General features: G+C 39.2%; 1 protein-coding gene across 1 annotated transcript in view; it reads right to left on the bottom strand.

Moving 5' to 3' along the window:
- Positions 1–14,339: 14,339 nt before the first annotated feature.
- The window catches only part of arhgef39 (Rho guanine nucleotide exchange factor (GEF) 39), a 151,430-nt gene continuing 151,195 nt past the window's right edge, over positions 14,340–14,574 (bottom strand). Inside the window, exon 11 of the mRNA XM_034163553.1 lies at positions 14,340–14,499. Within this exon, the coding sequence (XP_034019444.1) occupies positions 14,460–14,499 (40 nt within the window). The 3' untranslated portion in view covers positions 14,340–14,459. The remainder of the gene's footprint in view (positions 14,500–14,574) is intronic.

Raw genomic sequence — 14,574 nt, 5'->3', positions numbered from 1 at the left:
ACCTCTAAGATACTTAACCTGTCTGTTATTTAACCTGTCTGACATTTCTCCTGTCTGACAATTAACCCGTCTAATACTTCACCTGTCACATAATTAACCCAACAGATATTTCACCTGTCCGATATTTAACATGACCATTCTCCTAGTTCTCATGTGTGATACTTCACCTTTCTGTTACTTCAACTGATAATTCACCTGTCTGATATTTAACCTGTGTGATACTTCACCTGTCTGCAATTTCAACTGATACTTCACTTGTCTGACATTCCTCCTGTCTGATAATTAACCCATCTAATACTTCACCTTTCTGATATTTAACCCATCTGATACTTCACCTGTCTGGTATTTAACCCATCTGATACTTCACCTCTCTGTTATTTCACCTTATATTTAACCTGGCTGATACTTCACCTGTCTGTTATTTCTCCAGTCGGATGCTTCACCTGTCTGATATGTAACCTAAGATACTTCACCTGTCTGTTATTTAACCTCTCTGATCTTTCACCTGTCTGATATATAACCTGTCTGATGTTTAACCCCTACCATACTTCACTTCTCTGGTACATCACGCCACTGATATTTAACCTGTCTGACATTTCTCCTGTCTGACAATTAACCCGTCTAATACTTCACCTGTCACATAATTAACCCAACAGATATTTCACCTGTCCGATATTTAACATGACCATTCTCCTAGTTCTCATGTGTGATACTTCACCTTTCTGTTACTTCAACTGATAATTCACCTGTCTGATATTTAACCTGTGTGATACTTCACCTGTCTGCAATTTCAACTGATACTTCACTTGTCTGACATTCCTCCTGTCTGATAATTAACCCATCTAATACTTCACCTTTCTGATATTTAACCCATCTGATACTTCACCTGTCTGGTATTTAACCCATCTGATACTTCACCTCTCTGTTATTTCACCTTATATTTAACCTGGCTGATACTTCACCTGTCTGTTATTTCTCCAGTCGGATGCTTCACCTGTCTGATATGTAACCTAAGATACTTCACCTGTCTGTTATTTAACCTCTCTGATCTTTCACCTGTCTGATATATAACCTGTCTGATGTTTAACCCCTACCATACTTCACTTCTCTGGTACATCACGCCACTGATATTTAACCTGTCTGACATTTCTCCTGTTTGATAATTAACCCGTCTAATATTTCATCTGTCTGATATACAGTATAACCTCTTTGTTCCTTCACCTGTATGATATTTATCCCCTAAGATTCTTCACCTGTGTGATACTTCACCCCTCTGATATTTAACCTGTCTGTTATTTCACCTGTGTGTTATTTCTCCTGTCTGATACTTCACCTGTCTGACATTTATCCTGTCTGATAATTAACCCATCTAATACTTCACCTTTTCTGATATTTAACCAGTGGTGGGCACTGTTCAGCTAATCCGATAACAGATAAATATCGAAACTAATGTTTTTGTTAGTGGATTAGCTTTACAGATAAGTTAAAAACCATCAGCGGACCAATTATCTTCCGATAAATTTAGTTCCGATAACTTTCAGTCCGCTAACTTTTTTTTTGCTGGTAAAGTGAGCAAAGTTTAATGGTCAAAAATGTTTGTAAACCCTAAAATCAAACATTTTAGTCCCTGTCATGTGTAGGTCAGTGGTTTGTGGCAGACTGGCTGTCGCTTGCTGATGACGTCATCATTAAGCGCAAGACATGATTGGTCGGTTGACGCAGGGAGCATTGTGGGTAGTGTAGTTCAGGTTCACTTTGGACGCTACAGTTACCGTCTGCTTGACACAAACAAAATGGACTCATTTTAACGTTATTTTATTTTATTTCTTTGTGGCTGACTGGATAATTTAATCACCAAGACTCGGTGGGAGAGAGGAGATCTCATGGCGCTGTTGTGTTAGAGAGGGACTTTTCTTCACCATTTTAGACACTGTTTTGGATAATCAGGAAGCTTTATGTGGATTATTTTTTCAGATGAATCCCACTTAAACTAACAGGTAAGAATTTATATTTATTACGTGTCTTTTACTCTGCCAATCAATGCAATAATGGACGTATTTCGGTTGTTTAAGCTGCAGGATTCAAAGTGTGTGAAAAAGCTGCAGCTTTTAGGTCGTAAATGACGGTGTATCTAATACCGAGATAAACTGTGACTTCTAATACTGTGTTTTACTGCTTTTGAAAGACGATGACAGTGTTTGGGGTTTTATTTTTTTATTCATTTATTGTTTGTGCGTTCTTAGTGAAACTGGTTTGTCAGAAGCCTAGATTGTAATCTGATGTGGCTGCGTCCGAATCAATACTAAAAGTTATCAGTTATCTGTAATAAAGATATTTCATATAGAGAATTTTTTAGCAGTTTATCGTTTTTTTTTTGTTGTTTTTTTAGCAGTTTATCGGTTTAGCATCATAAAAGATAACTTTTCAGTTATTGGATTAATGGTATGGTATTAATGGTACCACTGTATTTAACCCATCTGGTACTTCAACTGCTTGATATTTATTCTGCCTGACAGTTCACCTGTGTGTTATTTCATCCATCTGATACATCACCTGATGTTTAACCTTTCTGATATTTCACCTGTCTCTTTGTTCTCCTGTCTTATGCTTCACCTATCTATTAGTTCTCCTATCTGATACTTGACCAGTCTGTTAGTTCTCCTGTCTGATTAGATTAGATATACTTTATTAATCTCACAGTGGAGAAATTACGTTTACACTCCAGTTACCTCAGACCGCAATTACTCCACAATTATTACTTGTTTACCATAATAATGGCACATATCAGAATTAAAGGCAACACACACACATTTGACATTGTTTATGGCACTAAGTTTGAAGAAGTCCGTTATCCAAATTGAGGCAAGTGGGCGAAGGTCACGCAGCAACCCTGAGTTGGGCCGCCATCAAATAATTAACCTGATATTTCACCTGTCTCCAGTGGTGGGCACAGATAACCAAAAAATTAACTTCGATAACAGATAATCAGATAACTGAAAAGTTATCTTTGCTAAAGATAAAACAATAAACCACCCAAAAATGTATCAGAAGTTACAGATAACCGATAACTTCTAATATTATCTCTGGCACATTTACAACTACTAGTAAAACAAATTTAATAGCTTCTAATAATATTAAAAATAACAACAGACCCAAACAATAAGACCACACTTTTTCTTTCAACAGTCTGCTCCTGCTGGAAACTCTTGTTTCTTACAGCCCTCTCAACACAGAGACACTCTGAGAGCAGCTGTAAAGCCAGCCCTGTATCAATTAGAAAGGTCCGGTCATGCGGAGTTCTTGAAAAATAAAGTCATATTGACTTATGGTGTTGATTTATAAATAACATTAATACCGATAGAATAACTCCATTAATGTCAATTCTGTCATTTGTACAAAGTTAAAATATAACATATCTTTTAATGTTGAATAATGCACTAATTCTGGGGTTTTGTAACAAAGAGACAGATCGCAAAGGATTCTGGGTAAAGGTGCCTGATAAACACTGATTGGTTCAGTCATTCATTATGTAAACCAACACGTTAATGTGACGTCTGTTGTGTGTTGGTGTTTAAATGTGCTTTTGTAAAATATTCCATTTTTTTTATTTGTAAAAACAGGCATTTTTACGGAGCCCTGGAAGGGTCATCACAAATTTTTTTGCATGTTTTTTTTTTTTTTTTGCATTTTTTTGCATTCTCTCTTTACAACATTCATTTGATGTTGTACAACATATTTTACACTGTGTGAGATGATTTTTCATGCAGGAATTTTTTGGACCAAGTTTCAGGTTAATCGTGCGTCCTGCATCGTGTAGTGTTCATGGAGTATCAAGCTGCGGTCAACATCTGACGACCACCTCCTGATCGCTGATCATATGGTCGAATGAGAATCAAACCTGTTTGATATATTATTGTCTTCGGCCGTTGTGAGGTTATCCTGCTGCTGAAAGCTACAAGCAGCATCTAACCGTTCGCACTGTACCTGTGCAAACACTGCAGAGCTGTCTTGTAATAATGTTATTATTATTATTATTTTGCAGTTGTTTTGTTTTTAAACTTCATTTGTAAAAAAAAAAGCCATTTGCAAAGCAAAAATTTGATTTGACAATCATCTTTCTTTAATATTTATTTCATTCATTTAAAAGAAAAAAAACAGAAAAAACAGAAATAAAGCATCACAATCACCAGAATGAAAAGGAGCAGAACAAGTCTTATATCTGACATAACCGGGGTCAAAATAAATAGAACACTGCCATGAACACTATTGGCCAGTAGATGCTAGATGGCAGTAGAGGCTTTCAAAACAAATTCTAGATAATCCCTGTCTGTTCATATTTACAATGCGTGGAATTTAACAAACGCAATTAAAAATCAACATCTATAAACACAGAGAATATATACAAGAGAGTTTTAGGCACTAGAGTTTAATGCTGTTGTCCGTGGAGCCTGAACAGAGTGTCTGAAATGCATTTGTCCTGTCGTGACGTACTGAGATTACATCATCCTATCCAAAATGCACTGCGGGGCAGAGCATGTGCTCACAAAACCTTAAAAATTAACACATTACTTTAAAACTAAAACATATATCTGATATTTTTACTTTATACAACTTCAGACATGACAGTAATTTTAAATAACTTGTCCAAAATTAGTTTGGTTAAAATTTGAACCATAAGTTAAAGATGTATGCCTCTGTTATTTCACTTGATATTTAACCTGTGTAATACTTCATCTGTCTGTTATTTTTCCTGTGTGTTATTTCACCTGATATTTAACCTGGCTGATACTTCACCTGTCTCTTATTTCTCCTGTCTGATGCTTTGCCTGTCTGTTCTTTAATCTCTCTGATACTTCACCTGTTTGATATTTAACCCCTAAGATTCTTCACCTGTAGGAAACTTCACCCCTCTGATATTTAACCTGTCTGTTATTTTTCCTGTCTGATAATTAACCCGTCTAATACGTCACCTGTCTGATATGTAACCCATCTGATACTTCAACTGTTTGATATTTAACCTGTCTGATACTTCACCTGTCTGATATTTAACCTGTCTGATACATCACCTGTTATTTCACCTGATATTTAACCTGTCTGATACCTTACCCATCTCTTAGTTCTCCTGCCTGATGCTTCACCTGTCTGTTATTTCTCCTGTCTGATACTTCACCTGTCTGTTACTTAAACAGTCTGATATTTAACCTGTGTGATACTTCACCTGTCTGATATTTAATCTGTCTGATACTTCACCTGTCTGTTATTTCACGTGTCTAATACTTTACCTGTCTGATATTTAATGTCTGATACTTCTCCTGTCTGTTATTTCACCAGATATTTAATCTGTCTGATACTTCACCTGTCTGTTATTTCACATCTCTGATATTTAATCTGTCTGATATTTAATCTGTCTGATACTTCTCCTGTCTGTTATTTCATGTGTCTGATACTTTACCTGTCTGTTATTTCACGTGTCTGATACTTTACCTGTCAGATATTTAATCTGTTTGATACTTTACCTGTCTGTTATTTCACGTGTCTGATACTTTACCTGTCAGATATTTAATCTGTTTGATACTTCTCCTGTCAGATATTTAATCTGTTTGATACTTTCCCTGTCTGTTATTTCACCAGATATTTAATCTGTCTGATACTTCACCTGTCTGTTATTTCACGTCTGATACTTACCTGTCTGATATTTAATCTGTCTGATACGTCACCTGATATTAGGGTGATTCTTAGACTACGGGCACTTATTATGTCCTTTGATCATATTGTATGAAAAACAGAAAAAAGGGGAAATTTCACACTTTTATAGTTATCTTTACAATGAAAGTGTGTTAAGAAATGTGTTCTAGTAGTCTATGATGACTTTTTCACCGTTTTTCAGCATCATTATATGCAAATATTGCCGTTTTGTGCTTGTCCAACACCCAGACTTTTGATCTTCAATGATAAAAATGAATGGTAAAGAAATGTTTTTTCTAATGTTTTAAAATATCTCTGAATAAAATATCAGTAAAATAATCAAAACATAATTGGGGTATTCAGTGTCATACAACTGTTGTGATTTTTTTTAAACAAAATGTAGTTGTCCCACACTATTGCTGTAATTTCCACCACAACACTGTAATGTCCCTTTAAACAGTTTGTATGAAAGATTGTTTGGGTAGTTTCTATGGAGATAAACAGTGACATGAGAGCACATGTATATAGCGCCAAATCACAACAAACAGTTGCCCCAAGGCGCTTTATATTGTAAGGCAATGGTGTGGTGGAAATTACATTTACAAGGCCAATAGTGCCCGTAGTTAAAGAATCACCCATTAATACAATAACATGCTTTTGGAGGGCGGTATGCATTTTCAGAGGCCCGACGTTCACGCCCAATTGCCCAAAATGACAGATATTCCAGAGTTAGACGAGGGCGAATACCTGTCATTTTGGGCGACTGGGCGTGAACGTCGGGACTCTGAAAATGCATATCACACAACAACAGCATGTTATTTGCATTATTATCAGTTTTTACTGAGATACACAACACGTAACACATACATAAAAAGTTGACTCACTTAACTTTTGTCGTGTCGGCTGACGCGCGCTGCTCTCCAAATTCAGCAGTGCGTCCTCATCAAGCTGGCTACTTTAGCTGCTGTTCATTGTCGTACTATCCATGAGAAAATCATCCAGAATATCCATATTGGGACCAAAACACACTTCTCGCCTTTTCATCTTTTCCTCTGTGGACAGTTCTTGGGCTGCGCGCTATGACAACGTTTGTTTACGCACAGCGGGCGGGTATAGCCAGATAGCGTCGATGTAAATCTACGGTACCGGCCTAACTTGAGGTGGATGGATGATGAAAGAAGCAAAACACCTTCACAATTTATGTCGATATTTTGATGAATTTCTTCATTTACAGCAGCTTCATTAAACAAATGTAATCGAATGATTATCAGCACAACGGCGAGCTAACAGGCTAACTGCCGCTAACACTAGAAGACAGTTGCCAGGTATGGCTTCTGAAACAAGGGAGAAAAAAAAAGAAACAGCACCGTTCAGATGAAGCATTAGTGGACGTAAAATATTCCGTCTGTTAAGAGCTTCACCTCTTGTTTCACGTGTGTATTTCCCACCGGTGTCACGTACGTCCACTAATGCCTTCGTCCTCAGGGTGTACGATTTTCTTCAGGGTGTATAAAGCCATATTCATTGGTGATCAACTTGATAAGTGATAATAGTATATTAAGTCATTGTACAAATAAAACAGGTGTTCATCAGTGCAACCATCCAGACAGACCACGGTCCAAACCCACATCTGTAAAATGAGCATCTGCCTGCTGTAGCCAGGTGAGATGTGGGCGTGTCCTCGACCTCCACCCACTCAGAGCCTGTCTGTTGAAGTTTGTAAATGTTTTGACATTTTTTTGGTTGAATTTCATTTTGAGGTGTCTGTCGTTTGACGAGATATTTCTGTTCATCTGAAACTGTATGTGCTGCAGAAAGAGATTTTAATCTCACTGCAGTGGGTTCAGAAACACCTTTTTACCTGGTCACAAGGGGGCAGAAGACGACTGTGGTTCTCCTTCTGTCACTTCTGACGATAAGGATTCTTCAGATCTGTCATGATCTAAAGGAAATCATCGACGTTCTTGTCTGATATCAGTGAGATCAGAGTCAAATCTAAAACCTCTGATTCTGTCTGAGACCTCAAACCAGCACCACCATCTCCTCATCGGCTCTTGAGCAAGGTACCTAAGGTACTTTACCTGAATGCAGACTGAAATTCTGACCCCAGACGACACCAGCTTCAAGAGAAGGATTCAAAAATATTATAACACCAAATTAAAAAATGGCACAAAACCAACATATATGACTAAAATAAAGCAGATTTTCTGATCAAACAGATATGAAGGAAACGTGTTTATTGGATGACAGTGACAATGTTTAATGGTGTCTTAATGACATCATGCTGATGTCACGTGTAACACAATGACAAATGTGTTGAAAGACACGGGGGGGGGGGGGGTGTTAATTATCATTACTGTCATCAGCATTCAAACAGCGTTTATCAGGATGATTTCTACTGTCTGTGAATCAGAGGGGAAGGCCGCGTTCACCACTCCCGCTCATTTCGTGACGGGAGGACGAGAAAGCACACAGGCTGTCCGGGAGACCAGCTGAAACGGACTGAAGCAGAGGTCCTGCGGAAACATGCAGACAACATGAAACAGGTTTTAATCTGTAGGTTTTGATGAAATCCAAATTATAGGTGGCAGTATTTTGATGGTGGAGAATATCACTGCGTGCATTTACAGCTAAATTATATTTGACACTTAAGACTGACTGAAATACTTTAACCCAGGCCCAGATCCAGACCGGTTTGGAGCGATGCAGTTGCATCGGTCAGATTTTTTTGCGCATCGTTCATCATCAGTAAAAAAAAAAAAATCTCGAATAATCCTGAATGTGTCCCCGCAATCCCACAATGCACCACGCAAGTGTACACAGGAAAATTCAAACTGGATCAGCGTCAGTCCAGTCGAGTCGATGATCGTGACATCCAGGCAAAAAGTTGTGCAAGGAAAATTGGGCGCTTATTTCAGCAAGAAACGGTGAGTGGTTTCTAAATAGTTTTCAGACAATAGTGTGTTTGAAAGGCTTCTATATGATGACTGAAATTACATTTTCGTTGGTTTTCCGACCACATGTCAACGAGATTGACAACAACAACAGATTGTCCATAAATTATACGGATTTTTCAGAGTTTCCGAGTCATACAGACGTACAAATAAAGTCAGATATTCAGGGTTTGGTCTGTAATTAACCATTTCTGCAGCGCAACTCCACTTTGAAGCATGAACCATTGAAGCAATGCTTCGATCCATTAGCTCGTTGGTTCTTTGATTCGCTGCTCTTCAGAAGCAGTAAGTCCGCTTCTTACCATTAAAATATCATGAGTCACTTTTGTGTGGATTAAAGTCACTAACTGGGACTCTTGTCTTATTGCAGTCAAGAAACGAGAATCATCCTCCGTTCCGTTCACACAGCTCCAAACGCTGCGCGGCTCTCTGCTGAGACAGAGTCCGCTCGGAATTAATAACTTCAACACGAATCACCGCTTTGAATAAAATGACACCTCTTACAAACGTAATACAGACAAGAAACTAGAATCGATTAAAATGTTTTTTCCTCCCAAAATGAGACGTGCTGTATTTCTTTACAAATTACATCCTGACGAGTTCAGCTCAGCGGTATGGAAAGACATTCATGCCAATAATGTCTATGGTCCATGAAGTATAATAAATATATTAAAAGAAGTGTGACAGTGTATGTTGCACACGAATAAAAGAATGAAGATTATTGAATAACAAGATGCGTATGATTTTTATTTTATCACTGCGCAAAAATGCATCTGTCAGATTTTCACTCTGGATCCAGCCCTGTAACGTGTCATTTTTCTCAATTTTCAGGTGGCCATTCTGTTGTGAAAGGCTTGTTCGAGTGTCTATTTCAGGTTGTTGATCATACCATAGTATTTTTGAAGGCAACAGAAGCTTTGGATGACAACAGGCCTGACACTCTCTTCCCAATAATTTCTTATGTTCTTTATTTTTCTGGACTTGTGGTATCTGGTGGCAGGTGAAATGTAGAGTAGAAATCAGTTAAATGTATTATGAATTAACAACTAATGTATTAATAACTGTATTATTAATCCAGCATATCAAAATACCCGTGTGCACCAAAATTCAGTAACCTGTGACCCAAGATAGTCACTGTCAATGTTTCAACATAGCAGCCATATTGGAATTCAAGATGGCAGCCAACCCAATGGTTAGATCTCTTGGATCTGGCAAATGTTGAATTCAGCATTTGAAAATACCCCTGTGTGCAAAATGTCACACTTTCTGCCAGAAGCGAACGTCTCTTTCACATATCTGCTCCACTTAAATCCTGAACTGAACCTCTGGGGTTTTCCACCATTCTGCCCCCACTTGTGTTCTGGGTTCAGTGTCGTAGGAGGTCGAACAGCTGGTGACGTGAGCTCTGGATCACATTCAGACTCCACAGTGCTGTTTGTGACCTTCACAGGTCCTCCAGTGGAGACGTCCCTCAAATTTGGACGTCACGTTGGGGTTTCTCATACGGTCAGTGTCTTGCTCAGGTTTTGGTGGTGCACTGTGGCAAAAGATTTCCGAGAGAAAATGATTCAGTTCCTTCACATGTAAAAACTGCTGGACATTCTGGACGATGCCAGTCAGCCTCTGCACACCGTCAAGTGGAGCCTCTTCAGCCACAGACTGCTGCTTCCCAAGTACAGGACCAACAGATTGAGAAACTCATTTGTCCTTCAGACCATCAGACTGTACAACTCCTCACTCAGGAGGAGGAGCAACAGGAAGACAGAGGACGGGAAGGAGAGGAATAGTAGGAGCCAGTAAACCAGAATTGATTAGTATGTCTGCTATTTAAATTACATATTCATATTTAGATTTGCAAACTGTTTTTACTTTCACTTTTGATACTGTGTGCTTCTTACCCTGTGTGCTGCTGGAACCTCTGAGGGAGTCTTCCCAAGGGATCAGTAAAGTTCTATCTAATCTAATCTAAAACTGCTGTTGGCTAAACAAACTGCAGAAGTCTTTGTCCACCATTTTTTTTGTTTTGCTTGCACAGACTGATTGGGGCTCTTATGTCCTCTCCAGGTTTTAGAGGGCATTCTGCAAGTGAATTGGTTGATCTTGAGGGCAGCAGCTCGTCGGACAGACAGGCGGCGTGGTCCAGTCATCAGCGGGAGCAGTGCCGCCCTCGATGTGGGTCCAGGCTGGGTACGCCAGTGATAATTATACTTCTAATACTAGTGTATAGTAATAAATGCAGTTCGCAGTATAATGATTTAAAATATAGAGCAGCTACAAAGTGTAAATCTGTGACATTTGTACAAAAAGCATTTATGTGCCGTTTTTTAAAAATATAACAGAGTAAAAGTACTCCACCTTAAGGTGCATCTTCAACTGTTACAACAAAGTCTGTATTTCCTCAAAGATGTGAGGAGAAAAAAGAGACCTCTATGACATCAAAAACAAAGATTTTAATTTCCAGCTCAAAGGAGAATTTGTGCAAACAAAAGAAATTGTGAACCTGTTAATAACTGAATGTATGTGACTGTGCATGAAGAAAACCTCTGGATCCTGTTGGGAATGTTTGGAAAATGTCACTGTATTATGTTCTTTGCTCTAAAATCAAGTGGTTCTGGATCAGATGAACTTTGCTCCTCTTTGAAAAGTCCTGAGCTCGTGTTTGAGTGAACAGATGTGTCAGGGCTGGTTTGCCCCCTTGTGGTTGAACAGCAGAAGTGCAGTAGGTGAGCCTGTGATGGTTTCAGATGAAGCAGATGAGCGAGATGAAGCTCAGTGTCGATGAAGTGATGAACCACCTGCCTTCTAAAATAGAAACCTCATCATTCTGTGCTGAATATTTAAAACGTCTTCATCAGTGTGGCGGCACCGGCGCCGCCAGAGGACGGCTCGCTGCTCTCGGACACAGTTCACTCAAACCTTTGTTCTGTCCGTCACCACGGACCTCATGTGTTCCAGTCCCTGGGTTTGGACTCAGTTTCTTTTAGCACCCTGTTTCTCCACCTGACTCACTGAAAACCTCATTTAATCATTTTCAAAAGACTCATGACACCTGCTGGTTCCGACCTGAAACACTAAACATCAAGTTTATGTCTACATGAAACAGTGGAGGAAATAAACTGGTTGAAAAGTATTTTTAGCATTTTCAGGATGTTTGGCTGGATTTATTATTGGTATAAAATTTGAACTACGTAAGCAGAAGCCAAAAAAACAAAAAAACAAAACAAAAACCCAGACTTGTGTGCAGGTTTACACGGGGTCCACAGGTCGTACGGTGAGCCTCGTCAGGCAGCTCGAGACCCGACCTGAACCCGCTGAGCCAGGCCAAGTCTGATTTCAACAAGAGCAAGTTTAGTCAAGACTTATGTCGTTTTTCAGAACCTCCACTGAGTCAGAGGAGCTGCTCTCAGCACACGAACCGCTGCAGCGGGCACCAAAATACCTGAGCAGCTGATCATCACCATCACTCACTGTGTGACTCCACACTTCATCTGCACACTGTGCAATTCCGCTCAAGCAAATGAGTCTTCATCCTCAGCTCAGCGTGCGCCCCACCATCAAAAGGTTTGGTGCTGAGGTTCCAACACCTCCACCTCCATGTGGGGCTGTGCACACAAGTGTCACCTGTCCCTCTAGAAAGCTACAGAGTGCCGCCGCGGGACTCTTATGGTCGAACACAGGAAGCAAAGGAGGAGCGCGATCAAATAACTAACACTTCAGACGGAACTTTGAAAAATACACATTTAAATATGACGTGCAAACATGAATAAAGTGCAAATGTCGTTACTGAAGCTCTAGAGGGTGAATAGGTGGTTTTTTTGGTGAATTTTTGAGGGTGTGATTCTTTATAAAAAGACATGGCCACTTTATTTAAACATCATCAAAATCTAACATTCAGTTGAGACATGAACCATGAATTTTGTGCCGTTCTGTGTATTAATGTGGAGTTATTCCTTTTCCAAATCTGTGGTGCTGCAGTTGATTTCTGTTCTTTCTTCTGTTCGTGTCTTTAGAAATTCTTCTAATCTTTAGTAGTTTATTCATGTGGCTGAATTGTTCATTTGCATTACTATTTTATTACCTTCTTGGCTTTTCAGCGAACAAACTCATTGTAATAACTTTTGGTCTTGAGGGACGATGGACTGTATGTGCAAAGTTTGGTGCCGAACAGATTAATGTCCCAAGGCAAGTTAAGAAAAAAGGCTTTGCATATTTTACAATGTTTGCGAAACACTGTAACAGCAAAAATGGGCGTGGCCAATGTCAGAAGATTCAGCACACGTTGGTGAATGTGTGGTGTCTGGTGTAGGTTTGGTCCAAAACATGATATGCAACTGTTTGTGTGTCCCAGACAGATGAGTAGGTCGACACCATCCCTTAAAACCTCAGTCTGGTTCATTTTATGACGTGAACCATGTTCATGGTTCCAACTTATAAGGCAATAAAAAGGCTCCATCCCCTTTTATCAATCAAGACACGTCAAGTCAGAACTGGCCCAAGACTATGCTGACTCGAGTAATTCTGCCCCCCAAATGTAAAACCAGTACTACATCAGACATTTGGAGCCTGAGTTTTTATATGACATTGAAAAGACAGCTGAGTAATTCCTGTGTGCAGTGATTTTAATAAGAAGTTAATTCTTTATACCTACAGAGATGTTGACTTATTAAAACTTTAATGAGGTTTGTTGAGGGGAGCCACAGACCAAATGTGCAAACTGTCATGTTGATCGGCACAACAGTCTCAGAGGAGTTCATCAAAGTATGATTTACAAGCTTTTGGATTTTGTGCATAAACCACCTCCCTGTTAGTGGGCGTGGCCTGTGTCAGAAGGTTCAGTCCGACCCAATGAACTTGTGGATTGTAAGATGTTTGAATGTCAGCTAGGGTTTGGGAATTGGCACAACAGGCTCATGTTTCTGGACTTTTTTGACCAATTCTGACAATCCCACAGCAGGTCCGTGAGTCCCAGCAGTCCTTAAGGGGTTAGAACCCTAAACAAAATGTTAGACTGACACAAAAAGCTTTTCGGTGTCTGAACATGTTTAATAGTTCATTTGTTAACGGTGTAGCAGCTTTACAACGTTTCTGAATAAAAGATAAAAACTATAAGACTTTAAGGTTTGCAGATAATACATTTCAGACATGATTCTTTGGTAAATATATGTTTGATTAAAAACACAAGCAGAGGAAATTATTTGTGTTAAGCAGATTTTTTTCTTCGAAGTAGATATTTTGGAGAATTAATTGCACATTTAAAATAAAACACAGAGCTGTCGTTCATTCATTAAACAGCCTGAAGGCTGCGGTACGTCAAAATCAATCAACTCATTAATCACCCACTGCTCCAGTCTTCAATATTAATCACACAACATGTGTGTGCAGTAAGACGGGGAGAAAGGGGGCATGGCTTATAGCTGGATGTTGGAGGATCAGAACAGCGCTCGCGGTGCAACAGCGGATTGTGTATCGTGATAATCGTGTCGCGGCGTCCTGTATCAAACCGTATCAGTTTTATAAAATGAGCATTAATTGTTCTACTGCGTGGAACAGTTAATCATAAATTATTTCTAAAATAAACAAATATGGAAGAGAGAACATCAAGGATGACAATTTATACGTCGGAATAATTTATTTAAACTTTCAGCAAATTACTTTCTACATAATTAGTAGAGAGACACAGGGGACATTCATCAGATCTCTGGCGGTCAGCGTAGCAAACTAGCTCTACATTTGTGGCAGATGAGCAGAAGATAATCATACAAACTCTTTAAAAAACACACAATGTGTCACCAGAGACAAATGTCCGGAAGGAGACATCCATCAGAGGATGAGACAGCTGGAAGCAGAATCCTCGGCTCTGCTGGACACACAGACATACAGACGCGTTTCTGTTCAGTTTAAAAACGAGGCTTCATGAACACATTCCCAGGATTCA

The sequence above is a fragment of the Thalassophryne amazonica genome, chromosome 22 (genome assembly GCF_902500255.1).
Source record: "Thalassophryne amazonica chromosome 22, fThaAma1.1, whole genome shotgun sequence".
NCBI lineage: Eukaryota > Metazoa > Chordata > Actinopteri > Batrachoidiformes > Batrachoididae > Thalassophryne > Thalassophryne amazonica.
The sequence above is the reverse complement of the archived record's forward strand: the minus strand, read 5'-3'. Positions and strand labels throughout refer to the sequence as shown.